The 12,181-nt window shown below is 34.5% G+C and overlaps 1 protein-coding gene across 2 annotated transcripts in view; it reads left to right on the top strand.

Annotated features, from left to right (window-relative positions):
* The window catches only part of THSD4 (thrombospondin type 1 domain containing 4), a 1,326,695-nt gene that overhangs the window by 1,228,586 nt on the left and 85,928 nt on the right, over positions 1-12,181 (top strand). For both annotated transcript variants that reach the window (XM_053717542.1, XM_053717543.1), the window contains one exon: positions 5,816-5,991. In XM_053717542.1, the coding sequence (XP_053573517.1) occupies positions 5,816-5,991 (176 nt within the window). The remainder of the gene's footprint in view (positions 1-5,815; positions 5,992-12,181) is intronic.

Here is a 12,181-nt window from a genome sequence, read left to right as displayed (position 1 = left end):
TCCAGTTTAACTGTTAACGCACTACTCGAAATCTGGCCTTTAGTAAAGTATGTTAATAAAATATGAATTGTTTTGCAGTATCTTGTCCTATCACCACTACTGCAGCTTATTAAGGATTAGATATGTAGGAGTTTTGGGCTTGTCGAGTCTAAAGTGTGCACTTCCAGTCCTCAGAATTGGAAAGCTTACAAATTATGAAAGTAATTTACTACACGTACTTAAACATTTTATATCAAAATATCAAGATACTTTATGCCCCTTGGACATTGCTTGTATTTATGTATATGCTCACTTTGTATTATACACGCATATGAATTATTAAGTACTGGCATTGTAGCCCCAGTATCTAAAAAGTAGAGACTACATTTTGCATATATTTCCAATTAAAGTGACAGCTGAATAAAAAAAAAACTGTACAAAGGAAAGTATAAGACTTATTTAAAACGTGCCATTGTTTATCTATTGGTGTTTATGCCATATCTATATTATCGATAGATAGATAGATAGATAGATAGATAGATAGACTTATACAGGGCTTGAAATTTACACTAGTCCTTGTCGAGTACATCATTTGAGTTTTTAACATTTTCTTCTAAATAGTAAACTATAGTGATTTTTTTCCATATATTAAATCTACAAGACTCATGTTCATTCACTGAGAAATTAAATTATTAATGCATTTACAAACTCATAGCTAAGTATGTTAAATGCAGATAAAACATGATACATTTAAATGAAGATGCACTGTTTAGCAGATGTACTGTATTAATGACTCACAATGTTAAACAGGATATGCAGTGTTTAGTGGTCATATTAATAATATTAGGACTACTTAACATTATTATAAAACAGTTTAAAGTAAACTATACACAAGTCATGGGATTGTGCTAAATTAATCATCCTAATACAAATATAAATTTCCATCTAATATCTTAAATTCCCTAAATTAAACACTACATATCTGATTTTAAAGCTGTTTGTCTAAAACCAACTTCATTTTAAGTGGGTAGTATTTCTGATTGTAATGAACTTTATAGATTCTACAATTGTTTTATGATGCTTTTTGACATAATCCTATTTTTGTTGTTGTAAATTAATGTTACCATTTAGAATTGTATGTGAGTTATAACTACATCATATTTTTATATTTATATGACCAATATGGGCATCTGAAGGGGGCAAGAGTGGTAAATGCCCCCCTGGGATTTTGTTTTCTATAATATATATGTGTGCATTAGCATTTGTCTATATTAACATTATTACTGCTGGACAAATTTTTATTCCCCACCTCTATAAAAAAAAAAAAATCTATGGATCCCCGTGATGACCAAGTTCCATCTCTAAAATGAATTCTTTAATTCAGAAATATGTTTAACCCCAAACCCTATGTCTCTGCACCCTTAACTTGTAGACTGTAATATCTTTGGAACAAGGTCCTCTTCCTCCTGTAATAGATTTGCTTTGTCTGTTATGTATTTGTATCTTATCACAAGTATTTGTATCTCCATACCCAGTACTACAGAGTTTTGTGGTGCTAAACAAATAAATGACAATAATAAATGACAATAATAATATCACTGGACTAGAATTTAATCAGTTAGAGTTGGCCATGTAAAAACATTCATCTCAATTTAACAAATCTTTGGCTTCATTAACAATGGCATTCCAGTTCATTAGAAGTAAGTCGTTCAGTGAAAAATCCAAAACAAGTGTGTTTCTTACACTTGAGCAAGGTAAACCCATAGAAACCTAAATGTAACACCAATTATTGATGTTTTTTAAGTGACCAAACTGTAAGCAAAAAATAAGCAGCCATTGGAAAAAGAATGACAGACAATGGTTGATTCATGCTATATATGTACATACTGGCAAAGAATGTACATATATAGCACTCAACAACCCTATATTAGGGTAAATTCCAAAAATAGGCAGTGAAGAGAGGATGTTTATATTAACATCTGGTTCGAGGGGATTTTTTCAGAATTAGTGCATATTAGCAATTCAGGCACTATGGTATAATGTTATGACCCAATTGTATTGCTTCCTATACAACCTGATATCTAGTGTTGTTAGGATTCATCGTAACTGTGTTTTTAATGGTTTAATTTCTATGTTGTACATTTTTTTACAACTAATAAAAGTTAAGTTTTAAAAAAATCCCATTGAACTGGATTTTAATATAAACATCCTATCTTCACTGCCTATTTTTGGAATTTACCCTAATATAGGGTTGTTGAGTGCTATATATGTACATTCTTTGCCAGTAATTTACTGGCCTCTTTTTGCATTTAACTCTTGTTCAGTGTACAGCACTAACATTACCTGTTTATTCAGTCCCATACCAGTTCAATGGGAATAGATTACTGACAGAATTACAGGCAACTACCTGTGTAGTGCCATTGTTGTTTTCTCCCTTAGCCTAATGGTTAAATCATTATTATTGTTTGCTGCCTTATCGGTTTGATTGCAGGATGTTAGAACAATCTTAGTGCTGCACATTTGTGCAGATAACCCTTTTCTATTTTTTTATTTATTTATTTTTTTTGGTAAATGTTAATATAGGAAGCAAAGGTTAAAAGAATCAGGACATGCAGTGCAGCACAATTGGTTTTCAAAAGTAAAATGGTTTTAAATTGGATATGTAAAACCTTACAACAACAAAACGTGTTTACTGCTGCATTGTAATACTGTTGGCGATGGTTCTCAGTACAAAGCACTTTGAAACCATTCGAAAACATTCTTTTATTATAGATTGGCAATACTTTAACACAAATTTAAAATTGGATAATTGCTCAGTGTTAACCAATTTATATAGCTCTTCCAATTAGAACCATGTGTTTTTCTCTGTTATGTGTTCAATTTCTATAGAATATCAAATAGTAATAGATTTAAAAATAAAAAATATAGCTATACAATAAGCAACCCTAGATAAACGTAGCCAACAAAATTATATATATATATATATATATATATATATATATATATATATATATATATATATATATATATATATATATATGTATATATATACTGTATCTAAAATTATATAAATCTAAAATGATACTATGAACCAGTATACCAGACTTTGCACGTGAAATGATAATAAAACAGTGTATATTTTACATATTTCATTGGTTTCTATAACAATATCCTGTTGAAATATGTGAAACATACGCTGTTTTATTATCTTTTCAACCGAGCCAATAAAAAAGCAACACTGAACAATGCTGTTGATTCCATAACAGATAAAAACTAATATTGTAGTATTGGCATACATTATATAGAAATAACATAATTGGAATGCTAGAATATAACATATACATTTTAATAATGTATCAAATGAATCTTAGAGCTTTGAAGACCAATGCTTGAAATTTATTTCCAGCTAAGATATGAAAAAAGAAGAAAATACCTGTACATATTTTTTATTATTATTACATTATTAAACTTATGCTAACACAAATTTATATAGAAGGATGGATAAAAAAACAACTATGGCAGTATTTTAGTGACATTTTCAAATCGCTTTATATTGGTTTTATTTTTTTTTAGTTATGTATTTGATGTTGTTTGCTTAACATTCAATTAATAAAATCAACGTTATGTTAAGTGAGAAAAACAAATCTGAAATGCTGCAAATGAAATTGAATTGCTATCGAACATCACTGCACTTACAGTGTTTCAATATATGGAATTTTACATTTACAAAATACACTGAAAAAAAAGTATATCATCAATGTTCATTTTAATTTGAGCTATTTGGCTGTATAAATTGAATATGTGGTGATAATAAAAAAAAAATTGTTGGAAAAATAATAATATTAGAAAGTAATCAAAATGTATTTGACTGATTTGATCTTTGAATGAAATATATAACAAAACAATAGTGCTTATTTCCATATTTTTGGGCTAAATCGACATATAATTGTAATTGTTTAAAAAGATAGATAATGCCTTTACTATCCATTACCCAGCTTTGCACAACCAATATAGTTACATTAATATACTTGTACTATATCATTTAAACCTATAAATTTCTTCCTATTTCTAAGCCACTACAGACAGCCTCTTATCACATGCTTTTTTATTTGCTTTTCACAACAGGAGACTGATAGTTCACGTGAGCCATATAGATAAAATTGTGCTCACACCTGTGGAATGTGTAAGAGTCAGCACAACACAGCACTTATTGGCTACAATGCAAGTCAATAGATAATAAATACATCAATAGATAATAATAAATAAAAAGCCATGTAAAGAGGGGGGTGTCAAGAGAGGCTTAGATACAAAGTAATCACAGAGGTAAAAAGTATATTAATATAACCATTTTGGTTATGCAAAACTGGGGAATAGGTAATAAAGAGATTATCTATCTTTTGAAGCAATAAAAATTATGTTGTAGACTGTCCCTTAAAAAAAAAAAAAAACACTAAACAGTCCTAGTTTTAATTGCAAGCATATTGCAAACTCTTCTTTAGCATCCACAATAAAAATAGATATTAAAAGATTTAGTTGCGTAAGAGACTTCATGGTCCAGCTGGCCTTGATTTTTTTGCTGAATTTTACTTGTATTTAGTATGATTTATAGCTGCACTATCAGTACAAGAAACCAAATGTTCCATAAAACTTATAAGCTTTCTTTTTATAGTTATTTTTATATTTGTTGGCGCTAAAGAAGTAATGAGTGCATACAATTTCACACCATTAGTATTACTAGCCTATAGCACTGCATGAGGATTGCAAGCTCTGAATATAGGAAGACATAAGATGTTTGAAAGGGGGCTGCCTATTCATTTTCATTATTGTTTTAAAGAAGATATAAAAAAATTAAAAATATAGTACTTGAATACAACTTTAATGGAATAGTAATATTTATATTTTTCTACAATTTAGTAGCAATATTGCAGTCCACGGTTATTATAGATTGTGCCCCTATTTATACTGTGTATAAAGTATGTTATTCTACCCATATAGTGTTTACTGCACAATAGAAGTGCAGATATACCAGGTACACTAGGAGGTATATTTATGCAACAAGCTATACCAAATGGTATGACAGTGTAAGGCCCAGAAAAATGCAAAACATAAAAGAACTGGCACTCACTTGATTTACAGCACAAGTGAAAACTTTATTTTTACTTGTGTAAATCCAGGCAGTTCCAGTACTTTTGCATTATATATATATATATATATATATTCATATGATAATTCACCTGGGCAATAACTGTAAATACTAATTCAAAAAGAGATAACAAAAATGTAGTGATTTCAAAACACAGCTTGCTGCTTAAAAAATAAGTCATGTATTTGCTCCCTCAATTTATTTATTTTATACATATTAACAAAGTTGCTGCCAGTAAGAACAAATAGTAGCACAAAACAGAGGGTATTCGCGCACACACATCCACTGACAAACAAACAAAACATTTTAAATGCTGCAAAAATGCCCTATGCTTTTATATTAAAAACTGGGATCTTAGTCACACAATATGGCCATATTCTGCTTAGCCAGTCACCCACTTACAAGGTGTCCCAATGTTGACTGGTCCTAACAAGTAGTAATAGTTCAGTCTTTGTATTCAGTATTGTGAGTGTAAGTATATACAGTACACACACATACACACATAGTAAGTTATGGATAAATATACATACATCTACGTATAGTACAAAGTCACTCCGTAGGGCACTGTTCATCTTTAAAATTGGTTTGATTAAAACGTATATGATTTCAAACATTTTAAAATGATAGTAGTTATGTAAAATATATATTTGTGTGTAAAATCATTAGGAAAATATTCTGTCCTCCCCCTTTTAGCCCTTCGGAGTCGATCAGGCAGATCAATCATCAATGGAAACTGGGCAATTGATAGACCTGGGAAATATGAAGGAGGAGGTACAATGTTCATATACAAGAGGCCAAATGAAATATCAAGCACTTCTGGTGAATCATTTTTAGCTGAAGGTCCAACAAATGAAGTACTAGATGTTTATGTAAGTATATAACATTATTAAATGTGACTGGCTGAAATATGGTTCTGAGAACCATTGTTAAAGTGAAGGTCAATTTGGATGAAATAGTGCCTGATTTTTAATAAACCTATTAAAAACAAGGGCACTTTAATTCATCAAAATTGGCATTTCACTCCTTTTCTTCAAAAACTTACCTTTTAATCCTAAATGCTGCTCCAGCGATTCCCCTGGCCATTGGAAGCCTCTTCTTACATCAGAAATGATGAATCCAGCTTCCTCCAATCATGGCTTTCTTCCCGGGTGATTATGGCCTGATGCAACTCCGTGATTGGAGGAAGTCGGATTTGCAATTTTGGACCCGCAAAGAGGGCTTGTGATGTGCAGAGGAAGCACTGAAGCGGCTGACAGGATTAAAAGGTAAGTTTTTGAAGAAAATTAGTGAAATGTCAATTTTGATTAATTAAAGTGCCCTTGTTTTTAATAGGTTTAATAAAAAATGGGCACTAATTCATCCAAATTAACCTTCACTTTTTTTTTTTTTTTCAAAAATATTTTTTATTGAAATTTTTTCAAAATTGAACAAGTGATCATCATATACATAATGCATGAACAATCAATTAACAGAAAGACAATCATCCAGTATATCAGTATATAAAATATAACATTTAGGTATAGTTGCTTAGATACTTTTGTCGTATGAAAAAATTTAATAAACACCTGTGGTATGTCATAGTAATTAAAAATATAAGTGGTAGCACATCTAATCAAAATACTTCAGTTATATTTCTCTATTGTATTTACCGTAATGGCATTCTAGATTTACCAAGCAATTAACATTTAACCAATATGGGGTCTGTGTCTGAACCATAAGAATAGGGTCAAGTGAAAGTCGGTAGAAGAACGGGAAGGGGAAGAGTAGCAAATAGGGTAGAGGAGCAGAGAGAGGGAAAGAGAGAAAAATAAAATTAAAAAAATAATAATATTTTTCCTTCCCCTGTTTTTCCTCTCCTCTCACTATAAGAATTCGTCACCAGTATAAAAAATGTAAACGTCTATTTAGAAAGCCTAATGTGGGTTATATAATAATCATTATTTATGAAGCCATATGTCCCAAATTAGCCAGTAGATGTCCATTTGATCAATCGAATTGAAAAAGTATCTCTCCATGTTAGTTTTCCAAGCCCGAACAATGCACAACTTTGTTGCAGTGAAAATGTAGACCAGTAGTCTTCTCGACATCTGCAGTATATCAGTTGCTATAACATGTAACAATGCATTAGCGGGCGATATATCAGTGATAAGTTTCAGAGAGTTACACATGCTGCCCACCTCTTCCCATAATGTATTCAGTACTGGGCATTCCTACCAAATATGTAGGTCTGAGCCGGTTCCACCACAACCGCGCCAACATAAGGATGAGACCTCAGGGTACATTTTGGCAAGCCGTATCGGGGTTCTATGCCACTTCAGGAGTACTTTTATATATACTTCCAGCATAGTAACACAATGTATGGTCTTCTTAGTGAGCGTGATCGTGCACTCCCATTCGCTATCAGATATATTAATGCCTAACTCTCTAGTCCATGCTTTATATTGCCATTGTATCCCAGGAGTAATGTCCGACAGGAGTAAATTGTAGTGAATTGTAAGGGGTTTGGGGAACATAATCCAACTTTTCCATCTGGTCTCCCATGGAGTGGATCTCCGAATGGGATTTGTGAGGAATCCCCAGGATTTCAAAAAGCTCTGAACTCTAAGAGATTCAAATGGCAGCCAAGGAGGGCAAGGCTCAAATTTACTAGCTATTAGAGACAAATCAGAGGTTTGATTTTGATCAAAAAAATCTTCAACAATTAAGAATCCCCAAAAAAATCTTCAACAATTAAGAATCCCTAAATTAAATCAGAGAGCTCTAAATCGTCCGGTACCCCCGAGGCCTCAACGGGGTACCAACCTGGCCTACCTTCTCCGATGCCCCATACCGTAATATGTGATAGTCTTGCTGCCTCATAATAGGTAAAAATGTTAGGAGCCCCTATCCCTCCACGTGAGTATGGTCTCTGTAACGTGTTATAGGCTATCCTTTGTGCTTTATTTTGCCATATATAATGAGAAAATAGTTTATGGATTTGAAATAAGATAGAATGTGGAACATTAAGTGGAATACAACGGAATAGATACAATGCCTTCGGAAGCAAGGACATTTTAACTGAGGCAGCTCTCCCTAACCAGGATAGTTCTTTGAAGTCCCATTTCTCCAGTAATGTTTTGAAATTATGAATTAAGAGGTCGAAATTATCATGAATCAGACATTCCAGGTTAGCACTCAAGAGTATCCCCAAGTGCTTAATATTTTGGGTTGACCCGGAAAAAGGGTAAAGAGTTTGGAGTCTTAATAGAGTAGGGTGGTCCATCTGTATGGAATAGCCCTCTGTCTTTTTATAGTTAATTTTATAATAGCTCATTTTGCCAAAAAGATTAATCAAATTAAAGACCGCTGGCATGGAAGAAAGTGGCTTCGTTAGGAGTAGGGTCACATCATCTGCAAAAAGAACTATTTTCTCTGGGGGGAGAAGAAGAGGGATCCCAGTTATAGAATCAGATTGTCTAATCTTTTGGGCAAAAGGTTCCATCACCAACACAAAAATAAGCGGTGAGAGTGGGCAGCCTTGTCTGTTCCCATTGGAAATTGGGAACTCCCATTTCTTTTATTCGAGCATATGGAGAAGAGTACAGGGTTTTAATTGCCATGATAAAGGGTTCGGGAAACGCAAAAGCCTCAAGATCCACCCAAATATAATCCCATCTGACCCTGTTGAAGGCTTTCTCAGCGTCCAACTACAGGGCCACCATGGGGATGTTTAGTCTTTGTGCTTCCGTGAAGACTGAAATTAGTCTTTTAGTGTTTTCTGGTCCTTGTCTGCCTAACGTAATACCTACTTGGTCATGATGTTCGATCTTTGGCAGGAGATGGACTAGCCTATTTGCTATGAGCTTCGAGTATAGTTTCGTATCTAGATTAATAAGCGAAATGGGGCGATAATTACTACATTCAGTCTCTTTCCCTGGCTTTTTGGATAGGGATGATAGTAGCCTCTAAAAATTCTCTTCAGATCTGGCCTGTTCCCCTAATCTCATTAAAAAGGTTTCTCAATTTTGAGGCTATTTGTGGTCGAGTTTCTTATAAAACGTCCCTGTGAAGCTGTTTGGTCCAGGTGCCTTGCTATTTTGGATCTGTTTAAGGACATCCTCAACTTCTCTTAATGAGAATGGTTGTGTTAATTTTTCTCCGTCCTCGTCTTTGTTGTGGTAGATGCAAACCTGTCAAAAAATGTGAGATATCCTGGGGTGATACCGATAAAGGGGACTCATGTTTCTTGATAGTATATAAGTTTGAATAATATTCCGCAAATATCTCCCCAATATCTGCAGGGGTGTATGCAATGTGACCGTCATGTGATATGTAAGGAATTCTCGCCGCGGCTGCTCTTTGTCTAAGCTTTTTTGCTAAAAGTGAATCCGCCTTGTTATTTTTAGAATACATGACCTGTCTAAATCTCGTTGCGGCCTCTTGAATTTTTTCGGTTTCTCTGTCCTTGATAATAGCCTTGAGCAAAAAGATTTTGTCTGAGAGAGCTACGGTAGAGTTGATTTTGTTTAATCTATCTGCCTGTCTAAGGTCACACATCAGCTTTCCTAGGGGTGCCCCCCTATATTTTTTAGCCTTAGCTAGCTTACTAATGCAGAAGCCCTGAATATATGCCTTAAAAGCACTCCATCTAGTTTGTTGGGAAGTTTCCTCCTCTCCTTTATTGCGGAAAAAGTCTGTGGTTGTTTCTTGCAGCGACCCTAGAAATAGAGGGTCCGTCCAAAGGAATTGGGGGAATTTCCATCTTGGTTTGGATGTAAGCGCCGTATTTCCAGGTAAAGAAATGGATACTGCATCATGATCTGACCACGGACAAGAAGACATTTTGGCATGTCTTATGCAATTTAAGGTCCAAGAATCGGTAAAAAAATTGTCTATTCGGGAATATGATTTATGTGTTGGGGATAAATATGAATAGTCTCTATTTGTTGGATGTAGGGACCTCCAGATGTCGAGGAGCTGATACTTGTACACTAAGTCCCGGAACTTTGGGGCAGATGAATTAATGTATGCATCACTCGAGTCTGGATTGGAAAATCTCTTATCCATCTCCGGATCCCATATTAAATTGAAGTCTCCCCCTATAAGTAGAGTCCCCTGTTTAATTTTATCCATCAGATCAAATGTCTTCCTTAGGAATTTTAATTGACCTTGATTGGGAGCATAGAGATTAACTAGCGTAAACGTGCAGTTATTTAGTTTACATACCAACATTACATATCTCCCCTCCTCGTCTCGCTCTACATGTAAACATTGGAAATACAAATTTCGGCTGATCAAAATAGCAACACCTCTACTTTTTCCTATATAAGAAGCCGAATATACATAGGGAAATAATTGAGTTTTAAGTCTCTTATCGTCTCCATCTACCAAGTGTGTCTCTTGGAGAAATCCCACATCTGTTTTTTGTAATGTCAGGTATTTTACAAGTAGACTTCTCTTTGTTGGAGAGTTCAGTCCTCTGGTATTTAACGTAGTAAACGTGATAGGGGGAGAGTATGCCATAGTGAATTATTTTTGTGACCGGGAGAAGTGAAAAAAAAAGGAAAGGGGTTAAAGGGGTGAGGGTTCGAGGGGAGGAAGTAAGGGGGAAAGGAGAAAGATTAGTGCTATGGAAGATTATATAGGTAGCGGTTAGGGGTAGGACTAAGGATTAGGGGACAGAAGGTTCGGGGATAGGGGATGTTCAGAAAGGTCAAGTCTCTTTAAGTTACTAGGAAATCTGACAAAGCTGACAAAGCTCGTTTCGGTAAACCAAATATAATAACAATGAATTGTACTAACAGTGAATTATAAAACATATAGATATACATGAAAGATCTAGGTACGTTTCTACAGGATATATTTTCCGTTGCTTATGGAGTAAGATCAGGGGTATAAGAAGTGGGGTAGGGAGCTTGGGTGTCTAAGGGTAGGAGAGTAAGGGGGTGGCTGTAGTGGACGGATTTTATGATACCTTGGAGGGTTAAAGTTGGTTGTAACTAGATGGAATCCAATTGTGTCTCTGAGGTTATATGGAAATTGGTGGATTTATGAGCATAGGGGCCTATTCCCCAGAGGGCCTATATTTTCTTCCGCTAACGGAGTAAGCTCAAAGGTATATATAGTTGGCGTAAGAGGTAATTATCATACAATATGGTAATGGAAAATAATAAGTGGGGGAGGAAGGGTTGGAGTGATAAGGGGAGGGGGAGCAGAGCTTTTAAGGCTATATGGGTTTGAACTCAATATATATAGTAACAGGAATATAATATTACCCCTAAAAGGACAGGTAGAATGGGAGTAATATAGAACATAGAACATGGGGGCTTGTCCCCAGAGGGGCCAAAATTTTGAAACTAAGCTAAAGAGAGTAAGTGACATCTCGTGGGATTAATGAGATTAATAGGAACATATTTTGGCTATCGGGGGGGGGTTGGAAACATTTCTTATTTTATCAGACCTGGGGAAGAACCCCGGGATATGAAAACATGTGGGGGAAACAGATAAGATATATCACAATTCGGTAACAGTAACAGTTTAGTTATTATGTATGAATAAATAAACATGCTGAGGAGATTTGACCCCATAAAACAACACAAGGTTCTAACATATCTGAAAACTATAATATAGATGCGTAAAACTAGGTGCCTAGGGGCTTATATATCAGCTTTTTATGTATCCTAGTGTGTGGGTCCCAGGAGGAGCTACTATCACAATGGATAAAGATTTACTGCTAGGGGGAGATTCTAGGTTAAAGGCATGTACCCTATATACTGTATAATGGGTCTTCCCTGTTGGCCAGTAAAGACTCAGTTAACTGATGACCCCATGTGGTCTGTTCCAGTAGTGATTGTACATAATTTAGAATAGTATGGAGTAATGTATCCTAAGGGAGGCTTTTGTATCAAATAACATCTTAAGTGGCTCTAGACCGAGTGTATGGGTGAACAGCCGTCCTATTATGTCCTAGACTTCAGTTCTAAATCCGGTGTCTAACAAGGGTGTGTCCTAAAGTCTTGGCTGAATTAGAAAAACTGAATATTTAACTGATAGTAATCATTTAGAGACACCATTAAGTAA

The sequence above is a fragment of the Bombina bombina genome, chromosome 6 (assembly GCF_027579735.1).
Source record: "Bombina bombina isolate aBomBom1 chromosome 6, aBomBom1.pri, whole genome shotgun sequence".
NCBI lineage: Eukaryota > Metazoa > Chordata > Amphibia > Anura > Bombinatoridae > Bombina > Bombina bombina.
Note: the sequence above shows the minus strand (reverse complement) of the source record. Positions and strands in the feature narration are given on the sequence as shown.